General features: G+C 39.6%; 1 protein-coding gene across 2 annotated transcripts; it reads right to left on the minus strand.

The window, feature by feature from the left end:
• Positions 1-589: 589 nt before the first annotated feature.
• LOC121979344 (sulfite exporter TauE/SafE family protein 4-like) lies at positions 590-3,073 on the minus strand. Of its 2 annotated transcripts, XM_042531325.1 has the most exons (11): positions 2,809-3,073; positions 2,564-2,723; positions 2,214-2,476; positions 2,089-2,137; positions 1,952-2,007; positions 1,787-1,873; positions 1,650-1,700; positions 1,310-1,549; positions 1,138-1,231; positions 919-1,059; positions 590-837 (listed from the first exon to the last, which is right to left on the minus strand). In XM_042531325.1, the coding sequence occupies exons 1-11, from the start codon at positions 3,010-3,012 to the stop codon at positions 758-760; spliced, it is 1,425 nt and encodes a 474-aa protein (XP_042387259.1). In that variant the 5' UTR covers positions 3,013-3,073; the 3' UTR covers positions 590-757. The 2 variants fall into 2 exon arrangements, with proteins under 2 accessions (XP_042387259.1, XP_042387258.1); XM_042531324.1 differs by having other exon boundaries at positions 919-1,231.
• Between the last annotated feature and the right edge of the window lie 20,744 nt (positions 3,074-23,817).

Genomic DNA, 23,817 nt, shown 5'->3' on the forward strand with positions numbered 1-23,817 from the left:
GACGACGTCGACGTTCGAGGCCAGTCTGATGAGACATTGCCGGAGATCGAAGCGAGTGTGCCAGAAGACCATCCTGATCAAGACACACTGCGAGAACCGGAAGGGAATTCTGGTGAAAGTAGTTTCTGAGATCGAGACATTAAATATATTAAATATATTTATTAGAATAGAATTATAAATTTTAATAAGAATATTATAATTTTCTCTAAATATATAATTTAATTTTGAATAGATATTTAAATTTATAATTTATATTTATTAATCTCGTTTATGCTCGATAAAAGTTCAAATAAGCTCGTGAACTATGAATACATTCGTTAAATAAAATTCGAGTTTGGTTCAATTATAAACGAGTAAAACTCAAATATTTAAAAATACGATTCGCCTCGTTTACACCTCTAGTTGAGTAGAGAGTTTTCATTAGAAATTTATTGCCCTGGTAATTCAGTTTAAAAAGTATAAAATTAAAAGATATATTCAAATTCATTGCTTCAAAATTGCTGTTTGTTCTCATCTTCTACTTTGTATTCTTTAAATTAGCTGTTTCTTGTCATCTATATATTTCAGTTTTCATCTGTAAGCACAGTCATGAAATGATGAATTTCTAATCAAAATAAAATCTACAAATTCAAACAGATAAGGGAGCTTCATTGGTTTAGATCCAAGACATGATCTGATCAACTAGGTATAAAGTATAAACCACCACTGACTGCGTCTCTACTGACAATTTACTCCTTTACCTCGAGAAAAAAACTAGTTATTTCTGACAAAAGCTCAGGAATCCCATGTATTCATGGTGTTTAATCATAGAAATGGACTTCTGTGTGCCAACGACTCCTGATAAAAATGGAAGAATTCAACTTGAGTTAGCAATGCTCATGAACACACAATTTAATGGTGATCTAAAGGCAGGCGTACCCATGGTTAGAGCACTGGCGAAGATGACTGCGGAGAGAATGAAGACGATTATGGATGCTCTTTTTAGGATCTTTACAATCTTCCTGACGAAGGACTGGCCCCAGAACCCGGCCAACACAGACACAGCAATGAGGTAGAGAGCTGCATGCCACAGGAAGAACAAAGATCTTCGTAACTGTCGAGTGTTTTGATGCAGGTTTCGAGCAATTACTGCCTTACCGTAAGGGATGGGGAATCTCTTGAGGAAGTAGAACTCCAATACTGATAAAGACGACGAGAACATCATCACAAATGTTGCTGTGGCGCTAGCAACCTGAAATTCAAACAATATAAAGATTAGATTTTTCTTTATCTTTTTGCTTCTTTTCAAATTTTGGGATCGAAGGCGGACTTGAGGGATGACGCCGATTTCGAGGAGGAGGGGGCCGAGTATGAAGCCGCCGCCGGAGCCCAGGAGACCGCCGACGGTGCCGCCGAGGAGGCCGCAGAATGCGCAGAACAGCAACTGCACGGGCGTCCACTCGATGGAGGCTTCGCAGACGCACTCCCAGTTGCCTCGCATCCGCCGCAACCGACTCTCCCTCCACAACTCTGCCGCCTTCTTCCCGAACACGATCAGCGCCACCGGAAACTGCTCGTCGCCGACCACCGGCAGTAACTCGATTAACAATCTCGAACGAATATTTGGGCGGCCAAAACGAGGTCCCTAAGTAAACTACGAAGCCACCCACCTGGCCGACGGTTACCACCCAGTGGAAAAGGCTGCAGCTTTCCGACTTGCTCTGCAACGTACAGACAAATATGAGCACAGAGCGCGCACAGAGAGAAAAAAGGTTGCAGGAGCCTTTATTTAGTAAAAAAAACGCACCTTAAGAATCTGGAGGAGTAAAAAGGTGAACCAGACCAGCATCAACACAGTGATCCCCTTCCACCTTATGTTGAACATCAACACCTCCTTCAGCATTTCATCAACATGCAATGGAATCAGTGACACGATCAGGAAGTATCTCGAGCAGGGAGGAGCAGCACTTACAAGTGTGGTTTTCTCCGGTTGAGGAAGGAGAGGCTCGTATTTGGTGTCGACATCCACTGTCGAAGAAGTGAAGAACATACATATTTAATCATATATCAGTTTCTATAAATTGATCAAATGTTTATCTTGCTACACACCCTGTTTTTGATTCGATTGCTGAGCCGCTACTTGCTTCTCCATCTCCATCTGCGGTTGCTAGGTCAATAAACAGAGGATTGCAGAGAGGCAGAGTCTAAATCATGAAAGGAAGATATAATTCGACCTTGAGGAGAGTTTCCTGCTTCCACATCTGAACGCCCCTGAACATTGATCTTGAGGAAGTGCCTATGAAGAGGATGATGATGAGCACGGTGATGAGCCAGTAGGGGAAGATGACGCTGAGGTCGACGCCGATGGTGATGCCCAGCATAAGCATGGGCTGGAACAAAAGGGCGAGGTTGTAGTCGATGATGGGGACTTCCTTGGAAGGGTGCGCCACCCGGAGATTATACCACACCGACGAGGCCGACGCCCCCATGATCATGCCTGAACACGGAAATCACCATTGTGATAAAGATACTGTTTTTATAAAAATTCAATTTTTTTCCCCCTTTGGATCAAGATTGGTGGTACATTTGGAGAGGGCGGCGGCAGATTTGGTGTCGAAGCCGACGATGAGGTTTAGCATGGGGACGAAGATGCCGCCGCCGCCCACGCCGCCGACGGTGCCGAAGGCGGAGCCCAGGAAGCCAATGACGGTGGCCAAAGCGCTCCTCCAGCTCACCTCCAGATCCTGCTCGTGATGGCAACGAATAGATACGTAGCTGAAGAAACGAGGGAGATGGATTTGATCAAGGAGCGGGAGGTGGACGACTCACAGGCCAGGCGTGAACGGTGGGCGAGGACAGGGTGATGTTCCGGCGTGAGAAGGCGGATGTATAAGAGGGCAGGAAGAAGGCGGCGGCGGCGGCGGTGGCGGCGACAGCGAGGGACGATGCCGCGACGAGGTAGACGGCGAAGCTTCTGCTGCTGCCGCCGTTGATGATCCGGTAGGCGGAGCAGAGGCCGGAGACGACGTCCATGGCAAAGACAGAGACAATATGTGGAGCTCTTCAGAAATCACAGGTTTGTGAAGGAAGAAGATAGAAAGATCGCCTTACCATTTAAAAAATAAATTTATTACTTATTTCACAAAATAAAATTTAAATCTCATTTTTAGAAAATAAAAAATATATATAATTTTCTGAAATAACCCTTGGATTTCTGAAATGACACTTGAGTTAGTGTTTTTTTCCTTCCAAAAATGCAAGCTATTGATTTCCCTATGTAAGAGTAATTATTGATTTCTAAAATAGTAATAATGATTATGGGAAAGTATTAATTATATCATATAAATTTAAAATTTTGATTAATATTTTTATTATTTTATATAATAATTTTGATCAAAATTATTTAATAATTAATAGAGTGAATCCTCCTACGAGATAGTTGGGATCCTCTATCCCAAAATAACTCTATCCTTATATTTTCTTATCTATCTTAAAATAATTCTATCCCTATATTTTTTTGTCTATCCAAAATAACTCTATCCCTGTGTTTTCTTATCTATCGGATAGTCATGACATCTTTAAGATATGTACGGTATTGATGTATAGACATTCTTATAATGTAATCTGGTCTGTTTAATCGGTAAAAGGACATGGTGACAAAGATATTTCGGGATAGAGGATCCGAATTCCCTACTAGAATAAAGATGTCACTCTATTTCTGGCTTATTGAGCATCTTCTTGGCCATTTTGTTACGAAACAAACAGAGCCAAACTCTAAGAAAGGATGGAGAAAGGATAGATTTTAATAGTTGAAGCAACTTGGGTGGCGTTCGAAATATGACGAAACAAAATCTCCCCTCTCTTCTTGAAAACTTCTGGCATAATAGTTAGGGGTCGATTATCAGGAACTTATGATCTGAGATTTACCTCACTATACATATGACGCATGTGTACTTGTATGTATCTCCTTTCATATATATATGATTGACACTAGAAGGGTCATTAATGTAGCGGATCTATATTTTTTCAAAATTATTTATAAGTCCCAAAATGTAGCATAGACGATGAGCACAGAATATTTTTAATATAATGATTAAGAATCGATTCTTATAACTGATGATATGAATTTTATTATATCTTGTGCCTAATCTTCATATAATAATGGTAAGATTAATACTAGAAAGCTGTTAAGATAACGGATTAATTTTTTTAAAATGACGTCCATTAGTCAGCTTGACTATATGCCTCGAACAGTGAAGGAATAGTTAGTTCCCGAGGTTGCACACAAGAGATAAAAGTCTGTTGTAATTCCGAAGTTGATTGATTCGGTTGTATTAAGCAGTAACGTGTTTTTTTTTATGGAATTCGTATTTAATCATTAATGATTAAATAGTATTGTATTTAATTTATAATGCAGAGAGTTATATAATTTATAATGTAGGAGGTATAAAATTGTAGAAAGATTTTTTCATTATAAAGATAATTATATTTTTTTTTATTTTTAATATGATATTGATATAACATTGACGTTATAAGATGCCCTAAATTACGACCAATGATTTATTAATCCAACCTTTTTAAATAAAATGCCTATTAAAAAAAAAATATCAATTAATACGACAAAACTTAGATATTTGAGAAAATTAAGAAGTCATCTATCACTACACCATTGCCCTGGGCCAAAGGGGTCATTTAATTTCAATTTTTAGAATCGCAAGCAGATTTAATTTTTTATTTCGCCTGCCTAATTAACATTCATAATATCAAAAACATATAATACGTTCTCAATATACCCTCCTTTTACTACTATAAAAAATTTCTCTATCCTCTGTAAATTTTTGTTTACCCATTTAAAAAATGGACTATTCTCAATTTATGCTTTCCAATTGAGATCTAAACATATATGAATACATTAATAAGACTTTATGACTATATTAATTTTAATTTGAAATGATTTAAAATTCTCTAAATCCATTAATCAGTTTGAGATGAAATTTATTAATGGACTTATATTATTAAAAAATTTAAAATTTTGATATTTTTCAAATTGAGGAATTCCTTCTGGTGTATTAATTAATGAATATTATTGTCTTAGACCTTATAATAAAATTATAATAAATTTATCATTAAAATTCACTGTTGTCAACGGACAAAACTGAAAGATGGATATGAAACACTTTAAATTATTTCAATCAAAATCAATATGCTTTCCCCTTACTATATCGATGCCCTCATATATCAATTCGATAGTATAAATTGAAAATGGTAAATTTTTAAATGGCCAAAGCAAACATTGAGAAGATGAAAACTTTTGAGAGCAATGAAATGAGAAGGGGTATCCGTGCTTTGTTTCATGATTTTGATATTATGGAAGTTAGGTAAGTGCGATTTCTCCATTTTTGCTCTTAATTTTAAATGGCTAAATAGTTGTCATCAAAAATGCTATTCTATAATGTCTTTTTAATAGATCTCCCGTTAACCCGAGCGAACATTTAAATATCTGTCCCACATTCATTCGTGTTCCATCTTACAAATAAGGCATATCTTGTCTAGGCACAATTTTAAAAATATATACCTTTATTCCCATGTCTTCCAGCTACTTTATCAAAGAGTTTTAGTTAAAAGTAAAACAAACTAAATATTTTTAAATCAAAAGCGAACCATGCTCCTAGGGATACAACGGTAGAGCATTTTCTTAATTTTTAATTAATGGATGATTTTTTTTTAATAACATTTGATCTGAGAATACTGGATTGATGCGGCCGTTGTGAGCACTTATGCACCACGCATAGCCACATGTATCCCTTTCACAGTCGGATATGCTCAATCCCATCACTAGCTCAAGACGACAGTGGATGAGCAGGTAGGTCTTGAGGTCCAGAACAAAGCTTCACCCCTCAAACTTATCTTCTTCATTCATTCATTCATTCATACACGTGTTTCATATAAATATAAACTCCAAAACATAATAGATACTCCTAAAAACTATCTAGGATTAAGTATTGCATTAGTTGTTCTATCCTATTCCTAGGTTGATTAGAATATTAATATGAAATCATACAGAGCCAGCTTAAACTAATATATCCTATGTCAGACACCTAAACTGAGACTACAAATTAACTCGGCAAACAAAAATCTCCAAATTGATAAACACAAAGATATCCACAGCATGTGACGGGTAACATGGCCAACAAGCTACTCTTCCTTCCATTGTGTGCCAAGGGAGCAAGTCACAGCAGGTGGAAGTTAATTGAAGTTATCATAATTGAGTTGCTAGCTACAGTCGTTGGTTATGCTCTTATATATCTTTGCACTTTCAGGTACGGGGGTCGATTGTCATGGTAGAAGTCAAAGTTAAGATGATCAACACCAAATAGAGGACAATGGCAATGGCCGGTTGGGCCGGTCAGGGCCTGACCGGCAAGATGACCGTAAGACAGTTGACGCTTAATGCGAAGTATCAGGACGTCGAGGGAGACCGGATAGCTGGTCAAAACGGGAAAGGACATGTTACTACATAGCCATTGCACGGATGGATCCCGGCCGAGCGGCTACCCCGTTCAGCCAAGCAGCGGGACTTGGCGACGGACGGAGCTGAGTCTCAGTCGAGCGTCTACCTCACTCGGCTCAACAACGAGACAATTGTAGTATCTCTTGACATCTTTTTGGGAAATAGTGTTGTTGACATGAAGTATGGTTGACAGGCGGATCGTACGGCAGAAGCTTCTACTGTCGCGTCAGGGATATGCATGTCCTATTAAGGTATAATGTTAGAGGTATTTTCCTGATAAGATCCTTTCATGAGACACATGGGAGAGTGTGTCCATATCTCAAGAAGCACACATGCTGCCCACCGAAGCTCTATATAAAGGGGGTTCATCACCGACGAAGGTAGGCGCTATTCTTGAGTTCTACTGTTGTTTCGCTTTTTCCACGTTCCAGTGACTGACTTAAGTGTTGGAGAGCCAACGCCGGGGACCCCTTCCCTGGTCTGACACCGACGTCATCTGTTTTACAGAACGAAACGAAGTCCAAGTCCGATCAGCCACGGCGAGCCCATGCAAAGGGTTTGGTTAAGATATGCCAAATTCCACCAAGTATACAAATGACAGCTAACCATACATGTCCCCCAATTATATCTTCTAAATCATCTACAATAACAATCCACCTTTCTCCTCCAAAAGGAGATTTCAATAAATAACCAAATATGATACTTGGACTAAGGGTCAAGTTCGTAATTTTTCTTACATCCCCCCCGGGGCCAGGTATCATATATGCCCCCAAAATAAAGAGCCTTGAGTACTAGAAGAAAAGCACCTAGATCTAACAAAATTAAATGAATACCCAAAATGGTAGTCATTTTATTTCGATCTTTCCATACATAACCGAAGAATGGAAAAGATTCTTCAAGAGTCTCGGGCCCAAGAAACGCATGTCATCTCCCAATTTTCCAACTTCACGCTTTCGGATAGAATCAATATACTTTAAAAGAGGTAATTCCCAATCCAGAAAATGGTAAGAGTTCAACCTTGGCCGCTTCTTCATCTCACCCCCATGACACCACCTCCCAAATCTGCCAGAGGGAAGTTAGTGAGATGCCTTTTTGAGAATGCATTGGGGACCAATGCTAAGGGAAAGGTCATTTGGCTTCTCAGTGAATATAGTGTGTGCAGTGTCATGCTAGTTCTTGTTTGATCGCCGAAACTCCAACTAATCAGTTCCTGATGACCTAGCCTCTACCTTATGAATAGAGAACTCCATATTCAAGTGCTAAGAGGGATAGAATGAGGACTGGGGGTCATTCAACCATGATGATTAATGAGGAAGCATTGTGAACCGAAGACTGTGAGAAGGGTTTGGAAAGTGAAGTAATATTATCATCTAATAGGAATACAATAACCAGGTCCATTTGTCAAGGACTACTAACTCTGCCTCGATCTAAAGGAGATCCTGCAAGGAAAGGATAGATGAGTGTGTGCTATCTAGTGTCATAGATGATGCTCAAGTCAACCTCTAAGGGATGTGAAAGTAAATAAAAGACAAAATAGACTCACTTATTTAATTATAGATAAAAGCAAATCATGATTTTATCATAGTTGATCAAGTCCTTTTAAATCCTACTTGAGGTTTAAACTGGAGTCCAATCTCATCTAAGGTAAAAGAGGTGTTAGATATAACTGATGTGAATGGAGAAGAGGTGAAAGAGGAAAGATGCTCTATTCTGAATGGGTCTTTAGTCTCATATTGAGAGTTTCATAACATGTTGGTTGATTTATATTGATTCACATACATTAAGAATGTGAACAAATGTATAGAGAGAGATTCTCTCTCACGCTTAGCACACTGAACCATGTTGACTCGTGTGTGGGCACGACTTGCGTGCACTAAATGTCGGATCGATTGGGGCAACATTTGTCCAAGTGAAACAATCAACATTTTGCCATGTAAGCCTTTTTGCTGCTTGTGTAACAGATACATTAAAAAAAGATTAACGCAGCCGAGTGAAACATTGACGTTTCACAGCTGGCGAATAATGATCTTTAAACGATCATTAACACCGCCCTTTGGTCTTGAGCTCTTATATAAGGAGACTATGACCATATGTAAAGGGTTACACACATAGAAAAATAGCAGAAGCTCTCCACCTACGTTAACGTTCCCTCCTCCTCTGTCATGCAACTTTTGCTCGGCTGAGTGCCCGTGATAGTTCTGGTACCACTCAGTTCGCTGTGACCACCAGTACTTGGTGGAATCACGGTTCATCATTGTATCCTGGAAAACAGATGACCCATGTAAACCTCGAAGCATTGTCGGAGGTGAGACGAATCTGTTTCAAGGAAATTACATCAATTGCAGACTCTATACTGTTGGTCCCGCTCAGCGTCAAAGCCTAGCCGACCACTTGCTCGGATGCTCGGTAAGCTTGCTCGGCCTCTATGTCCACTCGTCCCGTCGGTCTCCTGTCCGCTTGGTCGGCCTCTTCTTCCGCTCGGTTAGCCTATCCGCTTGCCTACTCGGCCTCTTTGCTTGACCGACACTAGCTCGCTCGGCCTGTCTGTTCGCTCGACCGGTCTCTCACTCGACCCGTCTATTTGCCCAACCGTCCTCTCACTCGGCTTTTCTGTTCGCCCGACCTGCCTCTCGCTCGACCTGTCTGCTTGCCTGGCCAGTCTCTCTCCCGGTCGACTCTTTGTCTGATCGATCGACCTTTCTGCCTGCTCGACCTATCGACCCGGTCGACCAATCTATTGCTTGCCCGCCTGACCCTTCAGTTTACTCGGACTCGGAGCTCGGACTGCACTCTGCAATTAGCAGAAACTAGCCCTTGCTGGCAGCCTGAGATTATCAGCTCGGGTTATCTTGACAAATAAGTGAATTTAGTTAAGTGTAATTTAAATTTAGCTAATACCCCGTAAATCTCCAGCAGGAGAGATTGTGTTCACCAACAAGAGGTTAGCAAGTCGTTGGCTAGAAATATTAGGAGAAAAGTTCAAACAATATCTGCTGTTAGTACTACACATGTGGCGCGAAAATGTAACATGCTACAATCATTTAACCTTCTTTTTGCTTGATTAGTCTTAAGTTGCACCTGGAATCTTGCAGAACTACACAGGGTGCACAAATCTCTTCTGTTTCTTAAACTTTTTGAAGTGATCATGATGGTCCTTCAACCATGGGAGGTTGGGAGATTACCATGAGGATCTGTTTATTCAGTATAGAAATTGATGGGTAGCAGAAAAGATCGATTAACTAGATTTTCGTTCCTCAAAAGAATGCCACGCGATAAGTAAAGGAGTAAATACTTGAAAGTAAAGAGTGACTTGGATCCCAATAGATTAGCCTTACTCTGTTCATGTCTGCTTCTCTATTGATGATGATGGAGCAATTACCATTTATCAAACACCACAATCATAATAATAAAATTCTCTGAGATGCTGCTCCTAAATGTGATTTCCTCTTTGTTATATGTGATACAAATGCTACAGGCTGAAGCAGCAAACTGACGAGGAGTTCAGTTTACACGCTACTCAATTAATTACGATGGAGATTGAATGAAACAAAAGGAATATCTGATATTATGAACTTAATCTCTTAAAGCACGCCGACTTGGCGTTTGCAAGGAGGAACTTATGAAAATATAGTTGCTCAGTCTTGCTAAATTTACCCATTACAATGTGTTTCTTCTGTTTCTCATGATCTTGTTGAATGTAATGAGCTCATCAAAGTTACGACAGAATAAAATTGTCTGTTTTCCTTAAAAAAAAGAAGAAACAATTCATAGCCAAATTGCAGTATTTAGAAAGCAGACTAGGATACGATAGGAATAAAGAAAATAGGGAATAATTATTTCTGTGATGATTTTATTTATAAAACTAAAGGACTTATTTATACAAATCGTCTAACTAATAATGAAAATATAAAATATGACATACAAGTATAATAATAATAATCGTAGTAATGAATATAATAAATTTAAAAATATTATCTTGTTAGACAAAACAATCTGCCTGTGATATTTGGATCTTTGTCGAATTTAAATTACACGAAATTAAATTTAACTTATCTGTCGAGATGACCTGAGCTTATAATCTCAGGTTGTAAGCAGGGGCTGATTTTTACCAATTACTAAGTGCAGACTGAGCACCGAGTCCGAGTAGCAAAGTCCGAGTGGACTAAAGGGCCGGTCAGGTTCAGTAGCCAACCAGGTAGCAATGCTGACTGAGTTGCTGATCAAACTGAAAGTTTGACCGTGTAGTGCGGCCGAATGAGCTAAGCGGCCGAGTGAGCTTGCGGTCGGACGGGTGGAGAGGCCGAACTAGCTTCTGCCGAGAGAGTTGGAGGTCGTCTGGGTAGAAAGGCCGAGTAAGCGAGTTAGTTGTCGAGCATGCTGGAGGTCATCCGAGCAGAGAGGCCGAGCGAGCGAGTTAACTGCCGAGCGAGCTGGAGGTCGTCCGGGCAAGAGGCCGAACGAGCAGTTAGCTGTCGAGCGAGATGGAGGTCGTCCGAGCAAAGAGGCCGAAAGAGAAAGTCGGGCGAGCGAAGCAGCCTAATGTCGAGCGATTGAGTGAGTGAACGATCAGCCAAGCGAGTGAACTAGTTGCTGAATGAATGCAACCGGCTAGGTCGAAGTTGAGCTTGAGACTTGCTGGGTGTAGAGGCTGGCCGAGAGGATGAAGTAACTAGGCAATTGAGGCTTTGACCGAGCGAATCAACTGGGCGGGTGAAGCGTAGAACTTGACCGGGCAGGCGAAGAGTAGAACTTGATCGGGAATGCGAAGTGTAGAACTTGATTGTGTGTGTGCACTAAGTGAACCGAGGCCTGTGATGAACGCAGTTTCCTTGAAACAGATTCGTCACACCTCCGGCTGTGCTTTGAGGCTTTCTCGGGTCGTCTGTTTCCCAGGATACAATGGCTAATCATGATTTCCACCAAGCACCAGGGATCACGACGAACTGAGTGGTACTCGTCTGCTATCCCGGGCACTCTAACGAGCAAGAATGTACGACAGAGAGAGGGGCGTAGGTGGAGAGCTTCTGCTGCCTTTTTTTAATGTGTGTAACATCTTTCCCTATGATCACAACCTCCTTATATTGAAGCTCAGATCAACGACAATGTTAATGATCAATTAAAGATCATTACTCGACGAGCTGTGAAACGCTAGCATTTCGCTCGACCATTTTGATTTTACATTAATCTTGCTTTAATGCATCAGTTACACAAGCAAAAAAGTTTACGTGGCAAAATGTTGGTTATTCTACTTGGGTAAATTTTACCCCGATTGGTCTGACATTCGACATGTATAAGTCGTGCTCGCACACGAGTCAACATGGTTCAGTGCAATTCGGGCCATGGATTTGCACCCCCCTTGTGCATCCACACATGAGAGAGAGAGCCTCTTCCCATTCGTTTGTTCACATCATTAAAGCATGTGAATCAATATAAACCAACCAAAGTGCCTTGAAGCTCCCACTGTGGGACTAAAGTACCATTCACAATGGAGCTCCATGCCTTTTCCACTTCTTCTCCATTCACATATATCCAACAATCTCCCACATGAATGGAGATAGGATATGTGATAACATTCAGCAGTTGAGTCTAGTATAGGATAGGTAGGTTTTACCCTTTGAACCTTCCCTTGTGAGGATATGTTTACTTATTGGCTGACAGTAGATGCGATGTCCTTGAACTGTTCTGTCATCTGTGTAAGCATTGACATATCTCACCCGAGACTCTCCCTGATACAACTCAATTCTCATGAGTGTGTTCGTTTTTGGCAATGAACACGTTTGGTTCTGTGAGAAGCTCTAAGAATTGTGCCTCCAATTCTCTTCGAAGCGACCCAACTTCTTTCTCACATAGGTGATCTCTTAAGAGTATTCCACATTACTCTTCTTGGATCATTGAAAGCCATGTGCTTAACTTCCATCCTTCACTGATTCATTGGGTCGTTCCCCTATAGTGAACAACTTAGTCGGTGCAGTTAGGCTGTCCCTTTAAACCTAATCCTTGGGATCTCCAGTCTGCATAGGTTAAGTTTCCTTTGCACCAACATTTCCCATCGACATCAAGCCCATCCCTCGCAATGAGCTTGCAACTAACTCTCTATTTAATCCCTTCGTTAGTGGATCCGCAAAGTTATCCTTTGACTCTACAGAGTCAATAGCGATAACTCCCGTTGAGAGTAGTTGTCTAATGGTATTATGTCTACGACATATATGTCTAGACTTACCATTATACAGATGGCTCTATGCCCGACCAATTGCTGACTGACTATCGCAATGTATGCAAATTACCGACAAAGGTTTCGACCATCTCAGAATATCTTCTAAGAATTACCATAGCCATTCGACATTTTCACCACATTTGTCAAGAGCTATAAACTCAGATTCCATCGTGGATTTGGTTATTACCGTTTTCTTAGAAGATTTCCAAGATATGACTGCACCTCCAAGAGTGAATACATATCCATTCGTAGACTTAGAGTCTTTTATATTAAATATCCAACTCACGTCGATGTATCTTTCGATCACAGTAGGATATCTCGTATAGTGCAGACCATATTCACAAGTATACCTCAAATACCTCAGTACCCTTGTTATCCGTTTCCAGTGCTCAACACCAAGATTACTCTTGTATCTACTAAGTTTACTTACTGCGTAAACTAAGTCTAGTCATGTACAACACATCAAGTATATTAGACTTCCAATCACTTGAGAGTACTCTATCTGAGAGATACTTTTACCTCAATTTTTCGATAGATATTGACTCGTATCTATCGGCGTTCGTGCCAATGCAGTTGTTGGAGTGTATACTAAAAGCCTAGCTTTTGTATAAACATTTATAAGAATCACATTGGTCAAGTGTCTACATTTATATATACCAAATGTAGATGTTCAATTAATTTATATTGTAGATAACATAGTGTGTGGTGTCACACACAGAAGATTGTGTTATCGGTTCTTTATAAATTAAAAATAGTAGCTCACGACAAAGATGGAAAGGAACAAACCATTGGAAGGTCATAGTGTAATTAGGTATTAGTTTATCTTAACTATATAATTACACTAGTACACTTAGAGTGTATTGAGCAGGACAATTTAAGGGTCGTTTCTTTTATACTGACTTTATAAAGGAACAAAGACCTCAATTATTATGGAAGTATGTGCTCTTAATCCTAATATAATAACAAGCGCATATATTTGATATTTATTTCTTTAATTTATTAATGGGTGAGATTTAGTTCGATAAATCAATAAGCCTGATAAGTTGGGAAATGATATCACTTATAGTGTGTGTTGTTGATTATAGAAGGAAACTGTGTCCTAGTGATCTAGGTTGATAATGTCCCCAAGAGGAGCTCATAAGGATTGTCATGTTAAACCCTACAGGTGGACTTAGTCTGACATGATGATAAGGTTGAGTGGTACTACTCTTGGACTAAGATATTAATTAAATGAGTTGTCAGTAACTCACTTAATTAGTGGACATTCGACATCTTAAACTCAGGGAGACTAACACACTCATAATAAGAAGGAGCCCAAAAATGTAATTTGGGATTGGTGCTGTAGTTCAATAATAGTTTTTTAGTGGAATGAATTATTATTGATGGAATTAAGTTGTGTGTTCGGGGTGAACACGGGAAGCTTAATTTCATCAGGAGACCAAAACCAATTCCTCCTCTCGGTCCCTATTGTAGCCTCTTGTATATAGAGATTTATACCCACCACATACCCATCTTCTTACCCAACCAATAGGGGCCGGCCAAGCTAAGCTTGAAGCTCAAGCTTAGGGCCGGCCAAGCCTAAAGGTTGAGCCTTAAGGTGGCCGACCAATAGCTTGGAGCCCAACCTTAGGTGGCCGGCCACATCATATTAAAAAGGGATTTTTATTAAAATTATTTCTTATGTGGATATCATGGTTTTAAAAGAGAGTTTGAAATTTAAATCTTTCCTTTTATAGTTTTCTACAAAAGATTAAGAAAAGATTTGAAATCTTTCCTTATTTGTAGATTGAAAGGTAGATTTTAATTTTGAGAAAACTTTCCTTTTTTAACCATGTTCATGATTTAAAAGAGAGTTTAAAAATTATATATTCTCTTTTATAAGTTTCTACAAAAGATTAAGAAAAGATTTGATATCTTTCCTTATTTGTAGATTGAAAGGAGATTTTAATTTTTAGAGATAACTTTCCTTTTTGGAAATCATCCACATGTTTAAAAGAAAGATTTTAATTTATAAAATTTTCTTTTTTATAATCCACCATGAAGGGAAAAATTATTGGAGAAATTTTTATAAATTTCTGGAAGCAAATAAGGAAGTTTTAATTTGTGTTTAAAATTTTATTTGCTTGGAGATTTTAATGTGGACGACCATTGTAATTGGAAAAGGGAATTTAATTTTAATTTTCTTTTTCATGGCAAAAGCATTAAGGAAGTTTTTATTTAAATTTCCTTATTTGCTAAGACCAAGAATTATAAAAGAGCGGGTAGAGGTGCCTTCATTGTGAACGACTCTATTTCTTTTTCTCTCTCTCTTTCTTCCTTGGTGTGGCCGGCCAACATCTCTTTCTCTTTTCTCTTCTCTCCACTTTGTGGCCGAACCACATCTCTTCCTTGGAGTCCTTGTGGTGGCCGGATCTTGCTTGGAGAAGAAGAAGAGAAAAGGAGGCGATATTTCTAGCATCTCTTGGAGCTTGGTGGTGGCCGAACCTCTTCATCTTTGGAGGAGTTTTTGGTGGCCGAAACCTAGAAGGAAGAAGAAGGTGCTTGGTGGTTCTCGTCTCGGAAGATCGTTGCCCACACAACGTCTGAGGTTAGAAGAGGAATACGGTAGAAGATCAAGAGGTTATTTTGCTTACAAAGAAAGGTATAACTAGTAATTATTTTCAACATCATACTAGTTTTCTTTGTATAGTTATTTATGGAAATACCAAACACAAGAGGCATATGATTCTAGAGTTTTCGAAATAGTTTTTTTTTGAGTTTGTGTTTTCTTCTTTTTCGAATTTGTGATTCGATTGTTCTTTTTGGTTAACCTAGAGTTATTTAAGGAAATAAATATTAGCTTTCCTTAAAAGGCTTTGCCTAGGCGGTGGTGGTTGCTCCCATATCCAAGAAGGCCATGTGCCTCGCCATGCAGTCCTGGAAGCCAATTTTGGAAATTAATATTTATGGAATTAATAACTTAGGTAGATTTGAATCAATAGTGTTAAGTTCCGCTTGCGATTCAAATCCAAACCATTAAGAACAGATAAGTTAAATTTGGAATCAATGATGTTAAGTTTCATCTGCGATTCCTAATTTAACTTCTAAAGAATACAATAGGTTATTTAAGGAAAGGTTCGACACTTGTACAAAATTTTTTTGTACAGTGGAACCTGTACGTTTTCCTAGGACTAACCAACATCAGTATCACCCTTGGTGAATTTCACAAGAATTTTGTCCATATAATGGGACTGACTAAGAACAAGTCCTTCTATTATTCTAAGAATTTTGATTCCTGGAATCACATCAGCAAAACCTATGTCTTTCATGTCAAATCTTGAGTTTAACATATCTTTAGTGGATTTGATTATCTTATCATTATTCCCAATGATAAGTATGTCATCTACATATAGACACAAGATGATGTAGTTATTCTCTATGACTTTCATGTAGACACATTTATCACATTCATTAATCTTGAATCCACATTCCTTCATGACATTATCAAATTTTTTATGTCACTGCTTTGGTGTTTATTTCAAGTCATATAATGACTTCACCAATCTACAAACCTTGTTTTTCTATCCTAGCACAGAAACCCCTCAGGTTACTCCATGTAAATTTTCTCTTCTAAATCCTCATTTAGAAATGTTGTTTTAACATCCATATGATGCATTTCAAGATTTCATAGAGCGTCAATAGACAACAATACTCCAATGGATGTTATTCTCTACATCGAAGAATATGTATCAAAGTAATCAAGGCCTTCTCGTTGTCGGTATCCTTTGATTACCAACCTGGCCATATACTTATCAATTGTACCATCTGACTTCATTTTCTTCTTAAAGATCCACTTGCAACTTAGTGGTTTACTTTCCGGAGGAAGATTCACAAGTTCCTAAGTGTGATTTTACAAGATAAATTTTATCTCAGATGTAATTACCTCTCTCTAGTGAGGTCCATCAGAAGAGCTTACAGCTTCTGAGTAACTTCGGGGCTCACTTTCCAACATGAAAGTGATAAAATCTGATTCGTAGGATTTTCTACTTGAGCTCTTTTGCATTATCTAAGCTCAACCTCGACTGGCACATCATCATCTTCACCTTGTGTTTCATGTGCCCACTTTGAGGAGCTAGCATCCTCTCGGGTCTTATATGGAAACACATGTTCGCAGAATGAGGTATTTCTCAATTCTATTATCGAGTTCTTGTGTATCTCCGGTATTTGTGACTCATACATAAAAAAATCAATATGTGTTGCTGCTATGTGCATATCTAATGAATATGTAATCAACAATTTTTAGTCCTATCTTAATCCTTTTCGGATTAGGCACCAAAACTTTAGCAAGACACCCCCATATTCATAAATATTTGTAGGACGGTTGTCTTCTATTCCACAACTCATAAGGGCTCTTATCTATTTTCTTCTGGGCACCTTATTTAAAAGGTAATTAGCTGTTACCACAACTTTCTCCCACATGAACTCTGGCAGTCCAGAACTCAATAGAAGAGCATTCATCATCTTCTTTAGAGTTTGATTTTTCACTCAGCAACTCCATTTTGCCGAGGAGTATAAGGAGCTGTTGTTTCGTATTTGATCCCATGTTCATCACACAACTCAGTGAATAGTGATACATATTCACTGCCTCTGTCACTTCGAACCACCTTAATCTTTCTATTAAGTTGATTTTCAACCTCATTCTTATAGAGAGAAAATTTCTCTATATCTTCATCCTTACTTTTGAGAAGATACAGATAACAATATTCTATGTTATAATCTACAAAAGTAATGAAATATTTGTTCCTGCCACTTGTTGGAGTACTTTTGAGGTCGTACACGTTGGTGTGAATTAGCCCGTGTGGTTAGTTGTTTCTTTCAATATGTTGAAAGGATGATCTTATCATTTTTGCTTCAACACAAATCTCACACTTGTGTTTCGGGTCAAGGTGGAATGCAGGTATGCTTTGCATATTTATTAATCTATGCAATACATCATAGTTAATATATCCTAGTCTAGTATACCACAAATATGAAGACTCAAGCATATAAGTGGAAGAGCTTTCAATTTTATTTATCTTAGGCCTAATCACCATTACATTGAGCTTAAACAACCCATTAGATACATAGTCTCTTCCTATAAACATTTCATTCTTAGATAGTATAACTCTATCTGACTCAAAAATAATACGAAAAGACATGATTGCTTAATAATGATTTGGACACTAGATTCTTTCGAATCTCTGGAGCATACAACACATTGTTCAGAGTGAGGTCCTTGCCTGAGGTCATCTTCAACACCACTTTTCCTAGGCCCAGATGTCCATGGTTACTGAGTTCCCCATGAACAACTTGTCTCCATTGACTTCTTCAAAGTTGTGGAGCAGCTCCTTGTTGCAGGACACATGTCTGGTGGTTCTAGTATCGATCCACCATTACCGCGGTTTTGAACCGACCAAATTCAGTTCCGAGATCACTACGCAGAGGTCGTCCATTTCTGGTGCCTCATGCAGGTTGACCTCTTGCTTCTTTTTCGGCTTTCTGTACTCTGAAGATTTGTGACATACTTAGTCACAGTTGAAGCATTTCCAGAGAACTTCTTTTTTGCTTATACCTCCTCTGGGCCCCAACTTGAAGTTTAGTTCACTGAACTTCTCTGACTTTTCCCCGTGATTGATTGACACAGTTTCAATCAGGGCAGAAGGGGCCTTCATGTGTTGAGTCTGTTGAACCTCAACATTCTGTTCTGTGGCCATCTCAATAGAAGCGAGTTTGTTTCAAGATTGTTAGACAAAACAATTTACCAGAGATATTTGGGACTTTATCGAATTTAAATTACATGAAATTAAATTCAACATATTTGTCGAGATGACCTGAGCTAATAATTTCAGACTGCCAGCAGGGGCTGGTTTTTGCCAATTGCTAAGTGCAGACTGAACACCGAGTCTGACCAGCAAAGTCCGAGTGACTAAAGGGGCGATCGAGTTTAGTAGCCAACTGGGTACAAGGCCGACCAAGTTGTTGATAAAACTGAAAGTCCAACTAGGTAGTGCGACTGAACAAGCTAATCGACTTAGTGAGATAGCGATCGGACGGGTGGAGAGGTCGAGCGAGCTTCTACCGAGTGGGTTAGAGGTCGTCTGAGCAGAAAGGTCGAGGAAGCGATTAGCTGTTGAGCGAGCTGGAGGTTGCTCGAGCAGAGAAGCCGAACGAGCGAGCTGGAGGTCATCCGGGCAAAGAGGTCGAACGAGCGAGTTGTTGGAACACTAAGAGTGTTTTTATGTGATCAAACAAGTTAAGTTAGGTCATGTTTGGTTTAACCCTTGTGTCTAAGTGTGCAGGAGCTTAGGAGCACAGGAAGTCGAGCGGAAGAGGCGGCTAGAGAGAAGGACGGCACAGGAGCGAGCCGATGGGCTCGGTGCGTCCGAGGGACAAGGTGCCGCGGAAGAGTACACCAGTGGACAAGAACGTACGCGACGTTCGAGGGACAAGAAACTGGGGAGGAAGGCTGCTTGAGGAGAAGGCCGGAAGTTGGGTTCAAGTGAGCCCTATTCCGGATGGCCGAGATCACCCAAGCTAGTGGAGTCGGAGTGGAAGACCCGGACCAAGACGAGCAGAACCGAAGCAAAGGAACCAGACCGTAAAAAGTCAACCTTGTTGATGGTCCGAGCGCCCGGAACCTGAAGTTTATCACAAGTGATGTGAACGTTGACCGACTCATCGGGGATAGAATTTTATCCCACTCCAGGTGCCCGAAACCCTTCCAGGCGCTCAGAATAGTGCTATAAATATAGCGCTGATTTCAACAGTTATAACAATAACTTGTAATTCTATTCTTTCTGTTCTACTTTTGTTTGTGAGCTGTTAACGTTGTAAAAGACTACTCCGTCCAAAGGAGATCTTCAGAAAAGTGTGCTTCATTCTCCTTGGATTAGCAATCTTCTGATTGCAAACCAAGTAATTCCTCTTGTGTCTATTTCTTTTTAATTAGTCTCTTTATTTTTAATTACAAGTGTTTTTATTCAAGTTATAAGTCGAGAAAGGGTTGATTTATTTTTGTAGGGCAATTCACCCCTCCCCTCTTTCCGACTACCAAGGGACCAACAAGTGGTATCAGAGCGAGGACGCTTCAGAAAGACTAACTGCCGACCGAAGCAAAGAAACCAATGACCGGACCAAGCATCGTTCCACCAAAATTTGAGGGAGACTTCGCACACTGGAAACGACGAATGGAGATATTTCTGAAAACAGACTTTGAAATTCGTTTAATAATCGAATATAGTTTTGTAGCTCCTACTAATCAAAACGGAGAGGAGAAGGAAGAGAGTCTTTGGATGAAGAAAGAACAAAACGATTTCGTAGAAAATAATCGAGCAGAATATTACTTGTTGAGCGTGTTGTCGCCTCAAGAAGTTAACCGCATCGGAAGCTACTCGCCGGCCAAAGAACTCTGGGAAAAATTCCTGGAACTCCACGAAGGCACATCCGAAGCCAAGCTTGTAAGAAGAGACATATTTCGGAACAAACTGACGAATATCCATTTGGAAAGAGGTGAGAAGGTAGTCGATCTACACGCAAAGGTAAAAGAACTAATCACCGGACTCGAAAACATCGGTGAAACGGTAACCAATTGAGATACGATACGCTACACACTCAATGCCTTTCCTAGGACTCCATAATGGACCTCAATAATCGACGCCTATTATATCTCAAAGGACCTGGAGGTAAGTACCATAGAGGAACTCTTTTCTACTCAAGAATTACATGAAACCAGATGTGCAGGGACAACAAAAGACTCAAATAAAATTATAGCACTAAATGCAACCAAGAAGGATGAACCTGAGTTAGACTCAGAAGAAGATCAAGAAGCTTATATGGTAAGGAATTTCAGAAAATTCTTTAGATCTAACAAATTTAAAGAAATGCAGAATAAGAAAAATCTAAGAAATAGAAGAAGGGTTCGATGTTACCCGTGTCAAAAGGAAGGGCACTTAAAAGAGGACTGCCCAGAACTCAAAAAAGAAAAAGGCAAGATGCCCAAGCAAAACAAACACCAGACTCTAACTGCTACTTGGGACGATAACTCTTCATCTGTAACGACCCGACCCATTTGGCGACCCATTTGGCGACTCTTGGGTCATCGACCGTCGACCGTCGGTCGTGCCATTACTCACTAGGACTTTCCACCCATGGCAGTGGATTTTTGCCTCCCCCAGGATTCGAACTCTAAACCTCCAGGCTTAAGTATTAGAGTTTATGAATCCTGGTAACCAAGTGAGATGATCTCACTTGGTTACCAGGATTCATAAACTCTAATACTTAAGCCTGGAGGTTTAGAGTTCGAATCCTGGGGGAGGCAAAAATCCACTGCCATGGGTGGAAAGTCCTAGTGAGTAATGGCCGCACGACCGACGGTCGACGGTCGACGACCCAAGGGTCACCAAATAGGTCGCCAAATGGGCCGCCAAATGGGTCGGGTCGTTACAATAAAAAGGCGCCTTTTTATTGTAACGACCCGACCCATTTGGCGGCCCATTTGGCGACCCTCGGGTCGTCAACCGTCGGCAGTGCCGTTACTCACTAGGACTTTCCACCCCTGGCCAGTGGATTTTTGCCTCCCCCAGGATTCAAACTCTAAACCTCCAGGCTTAAGTATTAGAGTTCATCTCACTTGGTTACCAGGATTCATAAACTCTAGTACTTAAGCCTGGAAGTTTAGAGTTCGAATCCTGGGGAAGGCAAAAATCCACTGCCAGGGGTGGAAAGTCCTAGTGAGTAATGACACGGTCAAGGGTCGTCGGTCGACGACATTAGAGGTCGCCAAATGGGCCGACGACATAAGGGCCGCCAGTTGGGCCGCCACAAGGGCCGCCCAAGAGGCCAAAGGGCCGGGTCGTTACAATAAAAAGGCATCTTTTTATTGTAACGACCCGACCCATTTGGCGGCCCATTTGGCGGCCCATTTGGTGACCCTTGAGTCGTCGACCGTCGACCGTCGACCGTCGATCGTGCCATTACTCACTAAGACTTTCCACTCCTAGCCAGTGGATTTTTGCCTCCCCCAGGATTCGAACTCGAAACCTCCAGGCTTAAGTATTAGAGTTTATGAATCCTGGTAACCAAGTGAGATCATCTCACTTGGTTACTAGGATTCATAAACTCTAATACTTAAGCCTGGAGGTTTAGAGTTCGAATCCTGGGGGAGGCAAAAATCCACTGGCCAGGAGTGGAAAGTCCTAGTGAGTAACGGCACGGCCAAGGGTCATTGGTCGACGACATGAGAGGCCGCCAAATGGGCCGACGACATAAGGGCCACCAGTGGGCCGCCGCAAGGGCCGCCCAAGAGGCCAAAGGGCCGGGTCGTTACATCATCAAAATCAGAAATAAGAGAATATGCTGGACTAGCACTGATGGCAAACCATGAAGAGCAAAGCATCTCAAAGGCTAGCATCGATAAAGGGGGAGTGACTTCAGATTAATGGAACGAAGCAGGGGGAGAGCCAGACTTCAAGTCTGATATGGTAAGTGAGGTATGCCTCTTACCTCTTGATCAACTATATTTTGGTATCAAGTCTGAAGGGCATCGTATCGAGGGTAAATCTCTTAAAATGTATATCTAGTTTAGAACTAGCATAAGAAATTCGTACTCGTAATGTTTTTCAAAAATTATTTTACTTCGCACGGATCTGGTGGCATGAGAATCGGGTTTCCGCAACGCGAAAAAACAGTTTTTGCGGCCCGAAATTCCCAACATATCAAACTTTGAAATTGTTGAATAATGTAAGAGTCCATCAATCAATTTTATGATTGATAGAACTAGAGTATTCCTTTATCATTTTAAATTAAAATCAATGTCCTCCTAATGTATTCATATCTGTTTAGATCTGAATTTGACAATATAAATTGAGAGCAGTTAATTTTTAAATGAGTAAACAAAATTTTAGGGAAGATAGAGAAATTTTTAAGAGTTGTAAAATAACTAGGGGTATAATGAGAATATCTTGTGTGCTTTCGATATTATGTAAGTTAAGCGGACGAAATTAAAATTTTCAAAATCTACATGTGCTTCCAAAAATCTAAATTAAATGACCTCTGTGGCTTGGAAACCTACTATTTTTTCACTGTTTGAGGAATTTATGTTCCCTTGTAAGGATGGATTGAAAAATCTAAAGAAAGTTTAAATTTTTCCATGGAAAAGTCTTCAGCCCTTTTTCATGAGGGAGGATGAATTACTCATCCTTTTGGATGTTTACTTGTCATCAAATAATGGATGGAGGGATTTATGAATCTATTTACAAATCACATTATTAGGGTTTTTTTGTCCACTCAAAATCGGATGGAAAACCCTTCATAATAAAATAATAATAATTCTTTTATTATTTTGATCAAACAATTATTGATAGCCCCACCCATCAGTTTTGATCATTAGTTGTTCAGTCTTTTATATATTTTATATTTTCTAATTTAAGTATCCAATTTTTCAAATTGATTAATTCTAGTGTTGATATATTCAGTCTTATGAAAATTTTTCATCAATTATCGGAATAAATGAAAAAGTATTCATGAGGTCCGTTCAAGTGATTAACAATTTTAAGTTTGTTGTTCTATTAGAGAAAAATCTTTATAATGTGTCGTAATACTTTAGACGTCTAATTAACCACTTAGAGAAACTAATTATTGCATCTAGTCTGGGACAGTTGATTAATTTCTTATAGTTGTTGCATGTAATCAAACTAAAATTCGAATGTGAATGTATAAAATATAATCCAGTAGACGTCCATGTAGAATTCTAGAGAAGAATTTATCGTGCTGGTTGTATGATGTATTGCAAAAATAAATGTATAAAAGATGAAAATAATTTCCATTGATAAAAAAAAACCTAAGTTAACAATAAACTTTTTATTTGAAAATAAAATATTTTTTGTTTTTAATATGAGTTCTCTCCTCTACAAAAGGAATTTCTCCAAACGGATTTTAAAAATTATCCATCTTATAAATTTGGTAGTAACGAGTCAAGTTTTATGGCATAGAAATTTAGATACGGTAAACGAAATGAGCTAAGTTAAGTCTAAAATAAATCAAACAATTAAAATAATTGTTCCCAATTTGCACAGTTCTAAACATGATCTTGTCGGAT

This window comes from Zingiber officinale, chromosome 5A, assembly GCF_018446385.1.
Source record: "Zingiber officinale cultivar Zhangliang chromosome 5A, Zo_v1.1, whole genome shotgun sequence".
Classification (NCBI taxonomy): Eukaryota; Viridiplantae; Streptophyta; class Magnoliopsida; order Zingiberales; family Zingiberaceae; genus Zingiber; species Zingiber officinale.

Excerpts from the sequence above, each read along its gene's own strand:
- LOC121979344 (XM_042531324.1), bottom strand. The coding sequence starts at position 3,012 with ATGGACGTCGTCTCCGGCCTCTGCTCCGCCTACCGGATCATCAACGGC. Across the intron at positions 2,138-2,213 it reads AGCAGGAAACTCTCCTCAAG|ATGGAGATGGAGAAGCAAGT; the intron begins GTCGAATTATAT and ends TAGCAACCGCAG. Across the intron at positions 1,701-1,786 it reads TACTCCTCCAGATTCTTAAG|AGCAAGTCGGAAAGCTGCAG; the intron begins GTGCGTTTTTTT and ends TGTACGTTGCAG.